The sequence below is a fragment of the Salvelinus fontinalis genome, chromosome 4 (genome assembly GCF_029448725.1).
Source record: "Salvelinus fontinalis isolate EN_2023a chromosome 4, ASM2944872v1, whole genome shotgun sequence".
NCBI lineage: Eukaryota > Metazoa > Chordata > Actinopteri > Salmoniformes > Salmonidae > Salvelinus > Salvelinus fontinalis.
Genome location: NC_074668.1, coordinates 62,289,150 through 62,309,540, shown reverse-complemented (window position 1 = coordinate 62,309,540; position 20,391 = coordinate 62,289,150). Strand labels below are relative to the sequence as shown.

Genomic DNA, 20,391 nt, shown 5'->3' with positions numbered 1-20,391 from the left:
AGTAGGTACAGTACCAAAACATTCAACGGCCATTTTCTGAAAAGTGAGTTTACAAGTTTATCAACTTCCATTGTTCCTCAAATACAGTGTATGATATACCATTTTGTTGCTCTGAGTCTCTACTTTATCCAATGTAAAAAACACAATTTCAAATTTTGCAACATAAGACCGATTTGAGCCGGTCAGTCACAAATGAGGCCTAATTAGACAATAACAATTGTCATTCCAATGAGATACTAACTTTCTTGAACAAGATACTAAGGGCTTCGGGGCTTCTGTACTCATCTTTATCAAGGGGTCCAATAATTTCCCTGACTGTAGGTTTCAAAACCAGTCATTGCATCAACTACAAAATAAATTATTTATAATTTTAAGATATGTGACATGTTGATATAGGTACTTACTGACGCACAATGATGGACATAGACAATTCAAGTAGGAACTATGAAAATGTCTCTTATTCCAAACATTTTAGCTGCTAAAGAAAGGCAAACTCATTCAGCAATATTTATAAAAATATATTTCACAAAGTAGGAAACAATACAGGGTATCTTAGATTACATTACAGGGAGTGAATAATTAAACATACACATTTATAAGCATTAAAGCACAGTAGAAAATATGATCTGCATGTAAGACTATTTCATATATATTGTTAAGTCTACTGAGAACTGCCATATACTGTATCAGTACAAATTGAGTATGCACGCAGCTGTAGTGCCATTTTAGATTCTCATGTGCAAGAGCTAACGTGCATAGACAAAACCTACCACCTCAATGAAAGCTACGGATATTATCAGTAACTCTATGTACATGTATTTTTTGTCTAACAATATACAGTGTAGCACAATATGCAAGAGTCTGTATTTTATTTTTATGGGTTTTGTTACCAGTGGTTCTGTTACCAGTGGCTAAATGAAATTTAAAATTGAGGGGTCGAATATTCACATCCATTAAATTATCCCAGCTATTGTGCTTAAATGGTCACTGGTAACTCTGTATACAGAATAATGATAAACAGTATACAGTAATTGTATGTGTAAAAGTTCCCTTTCCATCCAATCTTTTACTTTTCAGTAATTCCTGTTCTCTGTATACTTTATTAACAGCAATATCTAAACAACAAGTTCAGCTGTGATGAAATAGCTTCAGCGGTGGAAAGAACAGTTGAGAAAAGGGATCATTCTAAACTCTCACTCACGTATAACCTGTAGCACAGAAACAAACGCAAATGAGAACAGATATATATAAAAAACTAATTATACAACGATAATGAGGAATCAAGACGATCATTTTCGAAAAACATTTGAATACAATTGCATTTAATGCTTGCTTCTGTAAAAAGAAGGCCTCAAAGTTTCTACATTTCTCTTTTTTTGTCTTTCGCTTTAGTCTTTTATAGGCTAATAATATTTGCAAACCACACTTGGAGCGTGTAATTACAAATAGTTGTATAAAGCAAACTGTCTGGCTCAAACAGTTTATAAATGTGGCCACCTGGTATCAAATGATATCTAAACAAATTCATTTTAAAGCCAATATTGTAGTGGTTCTCATTTTGCTTTTTCAAATCATACATACATTCAACATTGTATTGTAGACCAAATATTGCTTTTTCTTTTAGTTTCCTATTTTATCTCTGATTATCTGGGTGGTGGGTAGAGATCTGAGATGAGGGCCACTCAGTAGTACAATTGTTCTGTGGTTGAATCTCCATGTTGTCCATGAAGGCTGTAGAACGTCACACAATCCCTCTCTTCTTTCATCAGGCAACTACCAAGAATCCAGGTCTTTATGCTTCTGGCAGTCACAGCGAATGACAAATACCCAAAATACTGCTAGACACTCCACAACGGAATCTAAATTACACTCCACAAGAATCCTAGACCTCCTAATATATCGACATTGTTAAGTTTGGCTCAACAATACAAAGCGCTTAACGTGATAGATGATGAACGCTATACTTCACTCTAAGAGTACAAAAGGTGGCCCCCTTTTTTAAACAGCTGTTTCTATAAGCCGGCAAACCCTAGCATAATACACAAGTATGTGGACAAAATCAAAGGGTATCTGCTGATCAAAGGTCAAGTCTCCTTATCACTTTCACCCACTGAGTAGAGCTCCCCAAGTCTTCTGAAACGCGGACCCCACTCTCTGAGGTAGTCATAGTTCTGGTCTGAGTCTGAGGACGCAGTCTCGAGGGAGCTCAGGGACCCAGCAATGGAGCCCCGGCCCTCATAGCCATAGATCTGAATTGAGTCGTAGGGAGGGGCAGTGGGGTCGTTGTCCGCCTCGTGGAGTCTGACATTGATGAACTCATCCACATCCACACCGTTAGGACCACCACTCTGCCTTGGCATGAACTGCAGGTCGGGCTTGATATCCTTGCGGGGCAGGTAACCATTGATTCCATCAGGGTTCTGCAGTGTGGCAATGTCGAAGGCCTCAGTGTCTTCTTCTCCACCCCCCTCATCATCATACCGGATGATGTTCTCCCTCACATCTTCGTCATCTTTGATGATAAGTGGCTTGTTCTTGTGTCTTCTCAGCGTCACAAACAGCACCACTATAACTGCCGAATAAGAGGACATGTCAAAGTCATGTGCTCACAAAGACAATGTTTGTAGATTTTTGTTACATAACTATTTTTCAGATGTAATCAAATTGCATTAAGTATCAGTATTATCTTACCTAAAAGTAGTATTATGCAGGCGAGAATGGCAATCAAAGCTCCCATGCTGAGGCCAATGGGTAGGACATAGGCCTCCACGTTGCATGACTGGACTATTCCCTCCCTGCTGCATCCACACACCCGGATGGTCAATGTGTTAGTGCTGCTCATTGGAGGATTTCCATTGTCAGTCACAATTATGGGCAGGAAATACACCTCCTGTTTCTGGCGCCGGAAGGTGTCATGCTTGGCTAAAACACTGATGGAGTTGTCTGTGGGGAGAGAAAGTAGTTGTAAAAAAACATGTAGCAAACTAGCTTCTGCTGAGTAAGAGCGTGTTTTTTGTAGAGTGACAAACCCAAATGTTTTGCAATCCAGTAAAATAAAATACAAATTCAAATGAGGTTGAGATGATGACACTAGAAAAACAGCAGTTGCATTGGCTGCCAAGTGGTTTGTGGTCTCACATGTATATTCTGTGGATGGCTTTCAGTCACCTTCCTCCTCAACATATTCCAATAGCAGAACTCTGTAAGAGATTGAACCCTATTTTGTCATACCCTTACTAAGATGTGGAAATGAAGCGACGTGAGTGCGACACTGACATAGAAGATGGTACAAGGCAACTCTGAGAGGTGCCAGGGGCTCTTTGATGACACTTCTGTGAGCTCTGTGTTCATTATCTAGCTAATCATATCCACTCACACACATATTGTCAAACACTTTTATTCCTGTTAGAGTCTACTCAAGCCGGTGTCGTAGAAAATCTGTTTCTTGTCACATGTTATCACATTAACTTCACATGTGATCACGTGATCACATGAAAACGTGTTTTTAGAACACTTCACATGGGAAATGAATAAGGTCAGTTCAATTGTCTACCCTCTGTCTGAGCATGCGTGGCAGAGAAACGTGAAACATTAGCAATAAAGCCTAAAGGAAACATGTTGTAGCATCTTCATGCCAAAAGTATGAAATAAATTATAATATTGATTCAACATGTGCTGAACCCTATGTGGCTCTGGTCAACAGTAGTCCAGTATACAGTGCATCAGTATACAGAGATTGTACAAAACATTAAGAACACCTTCCTAATATTGAGTTGCACAACCTTTGCCCTCAGAACATCCTCAATTTGTCGGGGTATGGACTACAAGGTGTCAAAAGCATTCCACGGGATGCTGGTACATGTTGACACCAATGCATCCCACAGTCGTGTCAAGTTGGCTGGATGTCCTTTGGGTGGTGGACCATTCTTGATACACACAGGAAACTATTGAGCATGAAAAACCCAGCAGCGTGGCAGTTCTTTACACACTCAAACCGGTGCACCTGGTATCTACTACCATACCCCATTCAAAGGCTCTTCAATCTTTTGTCTTCCCTGGGTTGTGCCGTGGCAGAGATCTTTGTGGGCTATACTCAGCCTTGTCTCAGGATGGTAAGTTGGTGGTTGAAGATATCCCTCTAGTGGTGTGGGGGCTGTGCCTTGGCAAAGTGGGTGGGGTTATATCCTTCCTGTTTGGCCCTGTCCGGGAGTATCATCGGATGGGGCCACAGTGTCTCCTGACCCCTCCTGTCTCAGCCTCCAGTATTTATGCTGCATTAGTTTATGTGTCGGGGGGCTAGGGTCAGTTTGTTATATCTGGAGTACTTCTGTCTTATCCGTAGTCCTGTTTTAATTTAAGTATGCTCTCTCTAATTCTCTCTTTCTCTCTTTCTTTCTCTCTCTCGGAGGACCTGAGCCCTAGGACCATGCCTCAGGACGACCTGACATGATGACTCCTTGCTGTCCCCAGTCCACCTGGCCGTGCTGTTGCTCCAGTTTCAACTGTTCTGCCTGCGGCTTTGGAACCCTGACCTGTTCACCGGACGTGCTACCTGTCCCAGACCTGCTGTTTTCAACTCTCTAGAGACCGCAGGAGCGGTAGAGATACTCTTAATGATCGGCTATGAAAAGCCAACTGACATTTACTCCTGAGGTGCTGCACCCTCGACAACTACTGTGATTATTATTATTTGACCATGCTGGTCATTTATGAAAATCCTGATTTAACCTCTCTCTTCCCCCTTCATCTACACTGACTGAAGTGGATTTAACAGATTTAACAGGTGACGTCAATAAGGGATCATAGCTTTCACCTGGTCAATCTGTCATATTTTGTAGACTCAGCGTATGTCTGTTGGTAGAGCATTGCACTTACAATTCCAGGGTTGTGGGTTCAATACCCATAGGAGACCAGTACAAAAAATATAATAATGTCGCTTTAGATAAGAGCATCTGGTAAAATGCTGGCTCCTATCGTGTCAATCTTTAGTGCAATCAATACAGCAGTATTACATTGATCACAATATATACCTGAAAGTTTCTCCGAGGTATTTTAACTTAAGACTATGAGGTTAAAGACTAAACAGCTTGTGTGCAGTAGGATATCCTAGCTGGCTGACCCTGTTCCCTGGCCCTGGCTGACCCTATCCTCTCCACAGCACATTCACTGCAATTAGAGTCATCATCACAAACAAACCAGCACACACAAGTTCAGAAGGTCTGCTACTCTTCACTGGAGTGGCTCTGCCTGCAGTATGCAGACGGAAATAGTCATACAAGTGCTGTGCTTATATTTCTCATGTAGAACACTGACACTTCACAACAGCTAGATGTAGACTTTAACAAGGACAATGATTTCTTCAACTATCCAATTTTTGCTGAGAAAATGTGAACATCAAAATGTGAAACCCTGTCTTTACTGTTAGCGATAAGTATATATTTGTATTAGTTTGTGGCAGTTTAATTAATATCTTAATGATATCTAGATGTGAAAATATTGCTTCGATGTTGCCTATGGTTTCTTCATTACAAATTCCTCTAGATTCAGGAACTTACCCTATTTGTCTCCTAATACACCTGTTTCCATGGTGGCAGGTTTCCATTTAGATAAAGAGGCTGGTGCATTTAATGTCCTGATTCTATATTTTCCTTTTACTAACAGCTAGACACAGCAGTTCCTCTTGCCTGCAGCCTTCGCATCAAAACAGACGGACAGAAGCAGATGAAGATTCTTCGCCCCAAGCTCTTTGAAAACATTACGCAACAACATCAGGATGAGCGTGGGCTCTTCAGTGAGAGTAATGGAAAAGAGCAGGGGAGGGGAGAAAGTAGACCAGAAAGCCTGCTAAACCAATCACCGTATTTAGCAAACAAATGTAGTGCCATCTGCCATGCGGCAACAGCTCTCAGGAAGTCACCCTACATTGAGCTGCAAGACTACCCGCAGACTATTTGGATTCAACTAATTTACTTTCTTTCAAAATCCACTGGGGAGTAAAGAGTAGCTGATGACCAGGCTATTGCGCATCTGCTAACTACTGGGTACGGTAATCCAACCAGATTTAATCTTCGATTGGACTAATATGCCGCAGGATAGAAGACATTTTTTGTCCTTCGCTCTCACGTTCTGTCCTTACCTCCATTGTTTTTTATCGTGAAATTCGGATTGTTTAGCATCTCTGGGATGAGGCGGTATTCAAAGTAGTGTCCCTGTATTGGGTCATCCTTGTCGACAGCACTGACCGTCTGTATCACCTGTGGAAACAGACAGAAAGAGAGGAGCCCAATGCCATTAGAGAGAGAGGTCATCCATTACTTTGTTTTTGCCCTCACAAAAAGCCTGACCGTGACATTGGCTCAGAGAAAATGAAAAATATCCTCCATTCATTCCAGGAATTTGAAATTGTTATGTGTGGTGCTGTCTCATCTGGCACACTTTTGGTTCCTGGGTTCATCTATTTATCTGCCATCATAGTTCTTATCAAGCTGTATGTCTGTGATTGATTAGAAATGAGAATTCAGCTATCTTGGTCATTGGTCTTTTTTACATTTATTGTAGTTGTCTGAATGAATAGGATTGATGTGAAGGAGAATGCAAAGCACTTGTGCAGAATTTTGGCAAGAGATCCATTGTGCCATCTGGAGGAGGACATGAAAGACAACTCTGAATTATGATTCACTCTGATCAATGCTGACTGCTCTCATTTTCCCTCAGTCTCTGTGTGTTGTGTCAGGGGAGGAGTGTCTCGGAGAAAGGCCACACTCCTGCCTCTGTACTTTCCCATTGAAATAAATAGGCTATAATTCACCATGGGTGATCATTACTGAGGAGATGCAGGGGAGACAACAATGACAGCCTTGATGAATGCCCCGTACCTGGCCAGGTTTGCCATTTTCACAGAGGAAAGCCTCGTATTCCGTCGCAAACTCTGGGGCGTTGTCATTTATGTCCAGCACTCGGATGGCCACGATAGCCCGTGATATCTGGCTGTGGTTTCCTGATAAAAAAAAACCAACATCAGACAATGAATACAATAACATTGGATACTGTACATCGGGGAAATTAAATCCCAGGTAAATTCCATGACCCAGATACATTTTTTTTGTTATTTTATTTAATTCCCTAGGCTGATAAAGACAGATGAGAAGCCACATCAATCTGAGTTTTAGCTGATATCAAGAATGCAAAACAGGAGTGGTAGTAAGAAAAAAAAATCACATTCAAAGTGCTTTTGAAATCCCCTGAACACGCTCATATTTTATGCATGAGGGTTAAAAAATGCATATTAATGAATCAACGGCAGCAGAAGTCTAAAAAGATAATAAAGGGCCATTTAATTAGATTAGATTTTTATTGGGATTATTCATTGCCTGTAATTGACAGTCCCTTTTGAGATAAATGATTGTATTTAAGTGTTGCAACCACTAACATGTAGCTATTAATTTGGTCCATAGAGCAATAGACGTCGCTCTGGCTGTTGACACCTTTCCTTTGTATGTTTGTGAGACCATACAGATAGCTAACATTCAAAACAATGATGTACATGATGCATATTGTCACATAAAAAACAGAAAATGTTTTTGATATATAGTTGTGAGATACAAGGTTGTGATATAAGCACCCCTTAGCTCACTCACATAACACTGCAGCAAGTGGAGAATTTTACACTTAATTTTAAGAATGATTCAGGACAAAATGCCCAGAGGTGAGCATAAGAGAGGAGAAAAAGAGTGGGAATCAGAGGGAAACTAAAATAGACAGTTTGCTAGAAGGTGATAGATGTACAGAGTGGGGAAAAAATAAGTGTCCACATTTTCCTTGTGCTCTGTTAATGTGACTTTCACTCCACCACAGCAAGCATTGCCATCTGATTAGTCAGATGTCAACTGGTGCAAGCAGCAGAACGACACCGTTTGGGTGGCAAATGACAACGGAATTGGACTGGGAACACAATTCTTCCTCTTCACGCCAGAGAGGATTCCTGCTTGCCTCCAATCCACAAAGAATAGTAAACAGACATATTTATTTTGGTAAATTTCTATTAAGTGTGTTCAGTGATGCTGCTGTCTTGAGTCACAGTCAGTTTAGCAAAAGTCATGAAAGGCACAGTGAGATGTGTAACACCATACTTGACAAGGCTAGCATGAATATCAACAGCGACGCATTGCATTTACAATAACATGCCACGAACGTATGCTCTACAGCATATATTTTATTATGGTTGTGGCAATTAGTGTGTTTCACTTTGATTATGAAAGGTGAGGGAGACCAAGTTACAAGCATTTCTCATTCAATAGCTTCAAGGCGTACATTACATTTTATCGCAACATACAGTCCCCCTGAAACAATCTGTATGCAAATAAAGTTTTACACATGCTTTGAGTTGTTTGTAGTTCTACCTCAAATATGTTGTACAGTTAGTCAGTTTCCTGGATCACAGATGTTCCTGTATCTGTAATGGAAGCTGGCATTGGTGCATACAGCGTTGGTGTTTGTGTTTACAACTGTTTATTTGATACTTCTTAATGTACTCGCTCTTCCACAAATTGACTACTGACCTGTTAAATTCAATCAAAATTCTGCAGATGAACATATTTTCCGCCCCTGTGAATTCAACCTCTAATTATTTGTACCGCACTACGGCCATTAACATCAGATAGGTTACAATTGCGAGACTATTTTATAGAGGATTATGAAAGCCAGTCAATCCTTTGTTGGAGGCAGCAAGGAAGTTGTTCAAACTGTGTTAGTAAACAGATCTGAATGTTCACAAGCAGCTGTCTTCCGCCTGAGTTTACACTTGTCCCTCATCATTGCATTGATTTGAAAAGGAAATTGCATTTAGTTAATCATGTAGTAGACCACGAACAGCGTTCAAAAATGTCTATTGGAAATGTTACTTACTGATTTCAGTGGCTGTTACTGTGATGTTGTGCCACACATCTGTCTCTCGGTCCAGCGGTTTGGCCAACGTTATCTTCCCATCGTCTACGTTAATATTGAACTGCCTCTCCAGATCGGTGTGGCGATCAATAAAGTACCTCCAGAAATAGAGAAAATCATTAGAAGTTCCAAATGCCGCACGTAACTAACTAACCGTTCTCGACAATCCCTTGGGTGCACTGACTAATGGAGACGTATCCATCAAGAAGTTCCTGTGGATGAATGTATGGGAAAGGCAGTAGGAAGTCAATTATCATATAAGGATTAATTACATGCCTCAGATTAGCAGGAGAGGACATTAAAGCACAATACGGTTTAGGAGGCTCTTTAAAAACTAAAGTGGACGTGAGTCTGGTTTGGTCTCCAAACAGTGGCTCCTTAATGTTCCCCTCCCTACAAATAGGTCATTAGTGAAGTCTGCAGGGCCCAGCAGCATCAGCACCATCCTCCTTCTTCACATTCTCTCCTTTCCTTGTGACTTTACATTGACCTCGTTTGAAAACGTCACAGGGATCAAACTAAGGAGGGGTGGGAAAGTCACAAGGTAGAAGGGATACAATGTAAAGTTTCATTTAAATTCAAATCCAAATCGACCATCCTCGTTCACTCTGATGTCCCTGTACTGTGGATTGAAGCAAGACGGAAGTAGCATTTCAAGGGCAACAACATTATATATAATTCAACAACCTCACCAATAGTAACAACATGATGAAACATTGACCATTAAAAAAGCCTCAAGTTAATATTTATGTGGATTTCTAAAATCATTGTAACTTTAGAACTGGATTCGTCACAATGCATTGTGTGGTGCCAATTCATCACACGCTTTCAGAAATTGACACACTTACACACTTGGCATGTGAAAAACATATTATTGATGTGAAAAGTGTTATTTTTGTATATTTATTTGAATGCATACATTCAATAATTAAGTGCACTCAATGCCACACAACATGTTATCAACAAATATGAATTGCTCTTAATTAAGGCTGCCAGTCAGAAAAATCTAAGTTACCAAGAGCAACAAGGCCTTTAAAAGGTATTTTATATGTGATCCGATTCAGGAAACTAGGCGTATGTCGCAAGTCACGACTTCACAGGAGAGCCCTTTGAACATAAAAAATAAAATTTTCTCAAAATGCGTTTTTGGTCAGAAATGCCTTCTCAAATATGTGAACTTTCAAGTGCCTTAATAACAAACTTGTATGACATCTGTAAATGTGGATAACATTGTTAAATTACGTGCCTTGTTGGTTAAGCCACAGAAAAAGTCAGTAACCTTCCCGCTAGCCATGATTGGCTGAGATAATGAGTAGGCTGGATATACCGAGAGAGGATTTTGGATTGGTCTGCCATATTGAAGGCTTCTGTCTATTTGAGCTGGTCAGTCTGTGTTGGTAATTCTGTCGAATTCCACTTTTTTTTAAAAATGTTTCGGGTAGTGGATCTGCATAGGTATGTGTTGCTCTCCACTCTCTGGAGGATCAAGTTTTGAAATCAGTGGAATTAGACTATGATAGCTAAAGAGATGGAGAAAACACCTGTCTCCAGACTACATCTTCAAACTAAAGGCAACTGTGGTAGGGCAACTGTGGTAGGGCATCCATGCAAGGAGACTATCATGCATGATAGACCATCATGCATGATGATCTATACAGGTAAGATAGTGTAGCGTTAGCTAGCTACATTTTACACGTTTCTAATTTTGACAGAAAGTGATTTCATTATAAGCTAAAGTGCACTGTCGGCTAGCTAGCTAATGTTAGCTGGCTTGCTCCCTAGCTGACGTTATTATTTGAATTCCGCAGCTTTTTGCTTTGCTAGTTAAAGCCTAATGTTAGCTAGCTATCATTGAACCTGGATGGTTAGCTCCCAGCATATTCATGAAGGGTAGTAACGACATGATTTGGCACTATGTTCATTGTTGTTTAACTAGCTAACGTTAGCTGGCTGGCTCGTTAGCTAATGCTACGTGACGTGTGTGATCTTACACGTTGTTTACCTAGCAAGGTTAATTGTTTACCTAGCTAGCTACAGTTGAAGTCGGAAGTTTACATACACTTAGGTTGGAGTCATTTTCAACCACTCCACAAATGTCTTGCTAACAAACCATAGTTTTGGCAAGTCGGTTAGGACATCTACTTTCTGCATGACACAAGTCATTTTTCCAACAATTGTTTACAGGCAGATTATTTCACTTATAAATCACTGTATAACAATTCCAGTGGGTCAGAAGTTTACATACATTAAGTTGACTGTGCCTTTAAACAGCTTGGAAAATTCCAGAAAATGATGTCATGGCTTTAGAAGCTTCTGATAGGCTAATTGACATCATTTGAGTCATTTGGAGGTGTAGCTGTGGATGGTTTTCAAGGCCTACCTTCAAACTCAGTGCCTCTTTGCTAGACATCATGGGAAAATCAAAAGAAATAAGACAAGACCTCAGAAAAAATTCTAGAACTCCACAAGTCTGGTTCATCATTGGGAGCAATTTCCAAATGCCTGAAGGTACCACGTTCATCTGTGCAAACAATTGTACGCAAGTATAAACACCATGGGACCACGCAGCCGTCATACCACTCAGGAAGGAGACGCGTTCTGTCTCCTAGGGATTAAAGTACGTTGGTGCGAAAAGTGCAAATCAATCCCAGAACAACAGCAAAGGACCTTGTGAAGATGCTGGAGGAAACGGGTACAAAAGTATCTATATCCAGAGTAAAACGAGTCCCATATCGCCATAACCTGAAAGGCCGCTCAGCAAGGAAGAAGCCACTGCCCCAAACCTGCAATAAAAAAGCCAGACTACGGTTTGCAACTGCACATGGGGACAAAGATCATACTTTTAGAAAAATGTCCTCTGGTCTGATGAAACAAAAATAGAACTGTTTGGCCATAATGAACATCATTATGTTTGGAGGAAAAAGGGGGAGGCTTGCAAGTCGAAGAACACCATCCCAACCGTGAAGCACAGGGTGGCAGCATCATGTTGTGGGGGTGCTTTGCTGCAGGAGGGACTGGTGCTTTTCACAAAATAAATGGCATCATGAGGAGGGAAAATATGTCGATATATTGAAGTAACATCTCAAGACATCAGTCAGGAAGTTAAAGCTTGGCCGCAAATGTGTCTTCCAAATGGACAATGACCCCAAGCATACTTCCAAAGTTGTGGCAAAATGGCTTAAGGACAACAAAGTCGAGGTATTGTAGTGGCCATCACAAAGCCCTGACCTCAATCCTATTGACAATGTGTGGGCAGAACTGAAAAAGCGTGTGCGAGCAAGGAGGCCTACAAACCTGCCTGAGTTACACTAGCTCTGTCAGGAGGAATGGTCCAAAATTCACCCAACTTATTGTGGGAAGCTTCTGGAGGGCTTCCCGAAACATTTGACCCAAGTTAAACAATTTAATGGCAATGCTACCAAATACTAATTGAGTGTAATGTAAACTTCTGACCCACTGGGAATGTGATGAAAGAAATAAAAGCTGAAATAAATAATTCTCTCTACTATTATTCTGACATTTCACATTCCTAAAATAAAGTGATGATCCTAACTGACCTAAGACAGGGAATTTTTACTAGGATTAAATGTCAGGAATTGTGAAAAACTGAGTTTGAATGTATTTGGCTAAGGTTAATATAAACTTCCGACTTCAACTGTATATGTCTTAAGCTAAACTGTACATCACTCGTTGAATATGGTCGGTGTCGGTAAACGTCTGTAAAGAAGCGTAATGCAATTGTTGCCAGCATAGCTGGTTAGGCCGTTTTCATGTTATCCATAGGTAAACTAATCATCGGCCAGAGCATCAAGTGTGTGCTCTGCACACTCTGAGGGCGAAACAAGATGGGGTAAGAGGCTTAAGAGTATGTGAACGATGCTGAATGGGTGTAGACAAATAGCTCTTCACTAGATACCAAAACATTCAAAGGCCATTTTCTGAAAAGTGAGTTAACAAGTTTATCAACATTCAAAGCAGAATTACTGTCCCATTGTTCCTCAACAATGCAATATGATATACCATTTTGTAGCTCTGAGTCTCTACCTTTATCGAATGTAAAAAAAAACACAATTTGAAATGTTGCTATATAAGACAGAATCCAGGTGGTGAGTCACATATGCATGTGAATGCATGCATTCATTATTTGAATGCACGCAATGACACACCGAACATACATGTATATTCCTTTAAACTAAATGCCCCTCCCTGTAAACATAGCCTCTCTCAAAGCAAGTCAAAAGTTTGGCCAATGCTTTGCTTTTTCACTAATCTAATTCCCCAATGTGCTTTGCAAACCTCCTCCAAACACCCTCCCAACCCCATCTCCCTTTACACACGACCTTGGGTCTCATCCTATTTCACTGTGGAACTGCTCATCCCTATCAGCACAGACCTGTTGACAGACCCATGTATTTTATGCATGAGAAATAGGGGAGAGAAAAAAACAACAATGACCAAATAATAATAATAATGAAAACAACGAGCTAACACGAAATGAAATAAATAAGCCATTGCCCTAGATTCCAACTGTGGGAGACGTATTGAGCCATGACATTTCAAAAAAAAAATGAAATGGTGTAAATCCTCAGACGACGGGCGGGAGGTCCATGAGGACTCCTCCACAGACGCAGAGCACTTTCAAGACAGGCAGACAGCCCAAACCACCTGGGAGAAGTCTCCAGGAGAAGGAGTGGGTTCCAGGCAGGCTTTGACAGCTTCACGTGGAGGGAGACCGACCCTGGAATGTTCTGCCACGTGTCAATCACACTGACAATGTGATGCGAAAAGAATTAGAGCAAATACATTTATCAGATGTTCCTTGCAAGAGATGGGTGCTGACTGTCAAAGGTGTGAGGATGTGATTGGGAGCGGACCATTGGATGTGAATAATTCAATGCCGGGAAAGGACAATACAAATTAGCAACTGATACTTTTCACTCGTTCAATACCTGACTCAAATTACATTGGGCAGCCCTCCGCTAAACACATCTTTCTCATTCAATCATATGACATTTATAACTTTTACACACGGTCTTAATATTATTTTAGGTTCCAACACTTTGTAAGCTACATTTACTAAGCCGTTATCTGGGTCACAAACAGGACTGTTATAAGTGATAGTTAAAATGTGCTGGTTATAAGCCATAAAGCCAGTAATATGTGTGAGTGTGAGACAGAGAACAAATGTATTCATGACATTTCTGTCTTATATAAGGTCAGTAATTCTATTGGGAGGATCACAGATGTAGAACTAATTTCACTGTCCTCCGCATGCTAACCAGCTCTTTGTAAGGACATATGTATTCCTGTTGTCCCTGAACATGTCCTGAACTTGTTCTCGACAAGAAAGTCTACTTGACATTACATTTACATTCATTTTACATAATCTCTTTTACATGACTCCTCGTTATAACATTTGCGACATGTCAGCTGTCAAGGTAAGTAAATGATGTAGCGGGGCCTGAAGAAAGGCAGACAAGCTTACACAGTCACCTCACAGACCTGGCTCTCATTACCCATAACCTTTTGTAGTCCTATGATCCTCTTCTAAACCCTCACCAGGTTCAGTGCTGTGTGCATGTCCCACTCAACTCCACCAATGTACAAACGTTTCTCTACATGGTGTTTTGAGCAACTACCTAGGTTAGCCACAATGTATTATTAAAAGGCATCATCAATACCAGATACTGTAATGAGACCCTTGATTGGCTCTTACTTTAGCCTTTAAAGCAATAGTGTCCATGTAACGCCCAAGGTCTTGAGCATAATGATCATTCAATAATAAAATCATATTCACAGAGTATGGGAGGGACGCTGAAGGAATTGTGTTGCAGTCCACCTGAACCTTGGTTGAATGCATAAAGTATAGCTTGAGGGTTGAGGTCTAAGTGAGGAACCAGCCCTTGAGTCATCCTGGTCAGACTGAGACTGTGAGTCATTTCGGTGTGAGAGTGTTTACTCACAACCTGGATTCAGGGGTAGACATAACATAGTAAATGTAAATCTGCCTCCCTCCATTCAGTATGATATGTTACATTTCATATGGTGTATACATTTGTGGATGTCCATCATCTATTTCGTATGATAGAATCCAAGTTACCGTATGATATGTTACGAATCGTAATTCGTACAATGTTAATATTTTGCAAAACTTTATGATACGTTACCAATATAAATTTGTTGTGGCTAACTTTTACTTGGTGGCTAGGTTGTTAACGCTAACGTTAGCTTGGAGGATAATGTTAGCTAGGCTAGGGGTTGGTGTTGGGGTTAAGATTAGGGTTTAGGTTAGGAATTAGGTTAAAGGGTTAAGGTTATGATTATGGGAAGGGGAATGGTTGGCTAACATGCTCGTAGTTGCAAAGTAACTAAAAAGTAGAAAGTAGTTGCAAAGTTGCTAATTAGCTAAAATGCTAAACTTGTCCGTGATGAGATTCAAACATGCAACCTTCAGGTTGCTAGACGTTCGCATCTACCTGGTGTTGTCTAGTCTATGAGATCAGGCTGTTACACAGCTTGCTAAGGCTAACAATGTTCAGCCTATTACCTCTACGATAGTCACAACACTGCTTATTATCACTCCATAGAGAGGCACTCTATCCAAAAGCATTGTATGTCAAGGATAACGTTTGTCTGGGAATCCTCTGCCTGGTGGTACCTTACAATGAGAATGTAACACTTTGTGGCAACCTAAAAAGACAATATGCTAATTACAACATGATAAAAACAGGATGAGACTTCCATTGGTTGAGAGACTACATACAGTACTATGATGACACATTACCACACATTCAAACTTACACAGAAAATAATGTAAATAGATCACTTTAAAATGACAGAAACTCATGGAGATAAAATAAAAGACTTTACAGAATAGAAGTGACATAAAAGCAATTTAATAAATGTAACTGTCAATGACAATATTGTATGCCATGTTATGTGTGGTGAAAAGCACTTGACATACAGGTACATTATAGATCTGACACATCATGAAAACATACAGGGAAAATGTCTTGACTTAAAGACACAGTGCAGTTCCCACACTATGAGATCGAAATAAAACTGAAATTGTGAAAATGATGATAACGCCCTTTTAGTGCTCTTGAACAACAACAAAAACCTGCCTACAATTGTATTTGCATATGTTTCCTCGTACTTTGTATGTGGGGTAGGCTCTAGAGCAAGGATGGGCAATGTTGATGGGGGTTGGGGCACTAGTGTAAGAGCTGTTTGAAAAGACCGCCTGAAATTTCAATCTATTTTGGTCGGATTAAGTTTTGGCCTGCCTGGTGACATCACAAGTTATGCCTGGTGACATAAATCAGTTAATAGACCAATAAGAAAGAGAATTCAAAACCCCTCTGCCAATAAAAGCTAGTTTTCAGTTTTCCCCTCCTACTCAGACCACTCCTAGACAGTCCTTGAAAAATTATTTTTTGAGAAATTGCTATTTTTGACCAATTTAATTTAAAACAATCACAGTAAGGTGCTTAATTGTTACCAATAAATACTTTGATATTGAGATAAAAACTGCTGCATTGGACTTTAATAAGACCCTGACTGAATTCCTACAAATGGAAGGCAAGTTCCCCATCCCTGCTCTAGAGTCTAGACTCTAGATCATGGGTCTCCAACAGGTTGATGACGAGCTACCAGTATCTCTCAGCCCACCCATGAGTAGCTCGCCAAACAATTTTGAAAGTGCATGTATTGTTCAGTTGTTCCACAGCAAACTGTCATAAACAAATCTCAGAAGCATCAGACACCTCAAGCTCCCGGCTAGAATCCAATTAAAGTGGATTAAATATATTTTTACACACACTACCCCATAATGACAAAGTTGAAACATGTTTTTAGAAATGTTTGCAAACTTATTGAAAATGAAATACAAAAACACCTAATTTACATAAGTATTCACACAATGTTAGAATTACCTTTGTCAGTGATTACAGCTGTGATGTTTCTGGGTAAGTCTAAGAGCTTTGCACACCTGGATTGTACATTTTTATTTAAACAAATTCTTCAAGGTCTGTCAAGTTGGTTGTTGATCAGAGCTAGAAAGCCATTTTCAACTATTGTCATAGATTTTCAAGCTGATTTCAGTCAAAACTGTAACTAGGCCACTCAAGAACATTCATTGTCGTCCCTAGTCCTTGCCGATGACAAGCATACCCTTAACATGATGCAGCCACCACCACGCTTGAAAATATGAAGAGTGGTACTCATAATGCTTTGTACTCAAGATATAAAGTACATTTCTTTTCAATTTGTTTGCAGTTTTACTTTAGTGCAAACAGGATCTATGTTTTGGAATATTTGTATTCTGTACATGCTTCCTTCTTTTCACTCTGTAATTTAGGTAAGTTTTGTGGAGTAACTACAAAGTTGTTGATCCATCCTCAGTTATCTCAGCCATTAAACTCTGTAACAGTTTTAAAGTCACCTTAATCCCCGGCAACTGAGTTAGGAAGGGTGCCTGTATCTTTGTAGTGACTGGGTGTATTGAAACACCACCCAAAGTGTTATCAATAACTGTTCCATGCTCAAAGGGATATTCAATGTCTGTTTTTTTTTACCCATCTACTAATAGGTACCCTTCTTTGCAAGGCATGTAAACCTCCCTGGTCTTTGTGGTTGAATCTGTGTTTGGAATTCACTGCTCAACTGAGGGACCTTACAGGTGTGTGTGGGATACAGAGATGAGGTAGTCAATCAAAAATGAAATACAGAACTCATTCGAGTCCATGCAACATATTATGTGAGTTGTTAATCTGATTTGTGACTCATTTCAGGAAACTAAACTAGGAGCGGCATTTGATCGTAAGCATACATTTTTGATCAAAATGCATTTTTTGGCAGAAATGCCTTCTGGAACATGTGAACTTTGATGTGCCTTAATAACTAACTTGGATTCCATCCATAAATAGGAATACAATTGTTAAATTACGAGCCAAGATGGTTTAGCCATGGAAAAAGACAGGAACCTTCCTGCTAGCCATGATTGGCTGAGATAATGGATGGGCTGGACATGCCGAGAGATGAGTTTGGATTGGTCTGCCATATAGCTGCTATAAAGTGAGCTGTTCAGTATGTGTTGACAGTCCTTTCTACCACACCGTTTTTGAAACGATAAAATGTTAGCCATCAAGAACTACAAAAGTTTTGCTACTTTTCTCAACAAGATTGACGCCCTGAATTTAGCAGGTGCGATCGACAGATCAGTTGGAAAAAAGTGATGGGCAACTTTATGCACACGCCACGGTCAGTGTGACCCGGAGTGACTTGACACAACGCTGGCCAAACAAGATGTAGCTACAAACAAAACTTAGTTAAATGGTTCCCGTCTGCCGTGAAGCATTCATCTATGTATACGGGTCAGGGTCGAGCTACATTTTAAGATATAAGGTTCAAATTTAGTCAGAAAGTTGTTTTTATTGCAAGTTAAAGGGTACTGTTAGTTAGCTAGCAAACTTTAGCTTGCTGGCTTGCTTGCTACCGTCACATTTATGATCTGTGTAGAAATATTATTTGAATCAGAAATAAATGTGCATTGCTAATTATAGCCTAATGTTAGCTAGCTAACATTGAACCTAGTTTGTTGGCTTTAGCTACCTGCAGATTCATACTACAGCTATTAAAATATTTGTATTGGTAGTAGTATAAATTGGGATTATTTCGGTTCATTGTTTAGCTAGCTAGCTCGGTAGCTACATGTCTAAACAAAAGACCCCACTTCGGCCCGAGTATTACATGACCCATCAAATTACCTAGGTGTGTCTGGGGGTGATTGCGGTCATCTTTTGTATTTCATGAACATGTGTACATGTCTAGACAATAGTGACCCATCCACTTAGCTAGATGTGGCTTGGGGGGTGTTTATAGCAGTTCCTTTACATGACCCATCAATTTAGACAATTGTGTCAGGAAAGTGTCATCTAACAATTACAAAATATTCATAAAATATTTTTTTTCTGGACACTTTCTGTTTTTGATATTGCTACTATGCAAGTAACCACTTCACTATACAGTTTACACCTTCTGTATCCTGTGCAAGTGACAAATAAACTTAGATTTTATTTGACATAGAGTGTGTTTACCACATGGCCTCACATGGGAATCCTTAAAAATATGGGTGGGGCTAATGCTTAAGAGGGTGTGAACGATGCTGAATGGGTGTAGACAAAGAGGAGCTCTTCAGTAGGTGAACCAATTTCTCAAAAGTGGGTTTATCAACTTTCAAAGCATAATTACTTTCCCATTGTTGCTTAACTGCTGTGTATGATATACTACTTGTATCAAATGTAAAAAATAAAGAATTAAAAAATGTTGCTACATAAGACCAAATCGAGGCGGTCGGTCACATTTTTACTCCCGAACTTATTTAGGCTTGCTTCTTGACTCAAGACATTTTAGCTTTCCATTTTTAATTAATTTGTTAACATTTCAAAAAACATAATTCCATTTTGACATTATGTATTATGTATGTATTAAATAGTGTGTGTAGGCCAGTGACACAAAATCTAAATTTAAATAATTTTACATTTGGCTGTACCACAACAAAATATCAAAAGTCAAGGGGCATGAATACTTTCTAAAGGCGCTGTAGCCACAATTGTCTTAAAAAGCCAAACGTAACACAATATCTGCCTATTTATATCCATTAATATTGTAAGTCTGTTAGCCAAAATGATATCTGTCTTCTGGGTAGACAAAAAGAATTTCCCCAAAACCTTCTCAATAAATGTTAACTACAAAGTAGACTTACCTGGCAGAATTATATCATGATTATTTGTATCAATCGCATGTCATGACATAATGCAGCAGCAAAAACATCGCTAGACCAGCACATTCCTCTCTCTAAAGGGCTATTACACTCAAAAAGTATATTCTGATGTGATTTAAGCATTGACATGGACTCACAACATCCAATTCCATTGTTTCTCTATGAATAATAAAAAAATGTTGAGAGAAAAACTGAGAAAGATCCCAAACCAGCTAAATTAAAAGTGAGAAAATGTATGATTAGCTCGCGACATGTTTCATAATTTGAAAATAGCTCTCATGCTTGAAAAGGTTGGAGGCCCCTGGTCTAGGCGATCCTATCCGCCAATCAGGGCTGTGTATGTACATATATTAACATTTGTGTCAAGACGACATGATCAGACTGAGCATTTCAATGGCACACACAGTGATTTATTAGACATACAGTGATGAATAAAAACTTTTTTTAAAGACTGCAGGGAAATAAAGACTCAGGGAAATAAATGATAGCAAATATTTTGGAAATTATTTTCATGAAATAAACACACGCAGTGATTTATTAGACATACAGTGATGAATAAAAAAAATTAAAAAAGACTGCATGGGCCTAAAGGTACATTCCATCTTGCTGTGGAGCAAATGATCAGTATTGGGAAACAACACAAGATGGCAGGAACATCTCAAGCT

At 39.6% G+C, this 20,391-nt stretch overlaps 1 protein-coding gene across 4 annotated transcripts in view; it reads right to left on the bottom strand.

The window, feature by feature from the left end:
- Window positions 1-505: 505 nt before the first annotated feature.
- LOC129854146 (cadherin-8-like) overlaps window positions 506-20,391 on the bottom strand; it is an 82,313-nt gene continuing 62,427 nt past the window's right edge. For 3 of the 4 annotated variants that reach the window (XM_055920900.1, XM_055920901.1, XM_055920902.1), the window contains exons 8-12: window positions 8,905-9,041; window positions 6,876-6,997; window positions 6,137-6,254; window positions 2,692-2,943; window positions 506-2,572 (exon numbers count right to left, since the gene is read on the bottom strand). In XM_055920900.1, coding sequence (XP_055776875.1) covers window positions 2,085-2,572; window positions 2,692-2,943; window positions 6,137-6,254; window positions 6,876-6,997; window positions 8,905-9,041 — 1,117 coding nt within the window. In that variant the 3' untranslated portion in view covers window positions 506-2,084. The remainder of the gene's footprint in view (window positions 2,573-2,691; window positions 2,944-6,136; window positions 6,255-6,875; window positions 6,998-8,904; window positions 9,042-20,391) is intronic. The other variant, XM_055920903.1, reaches the window with a different exon arrangement.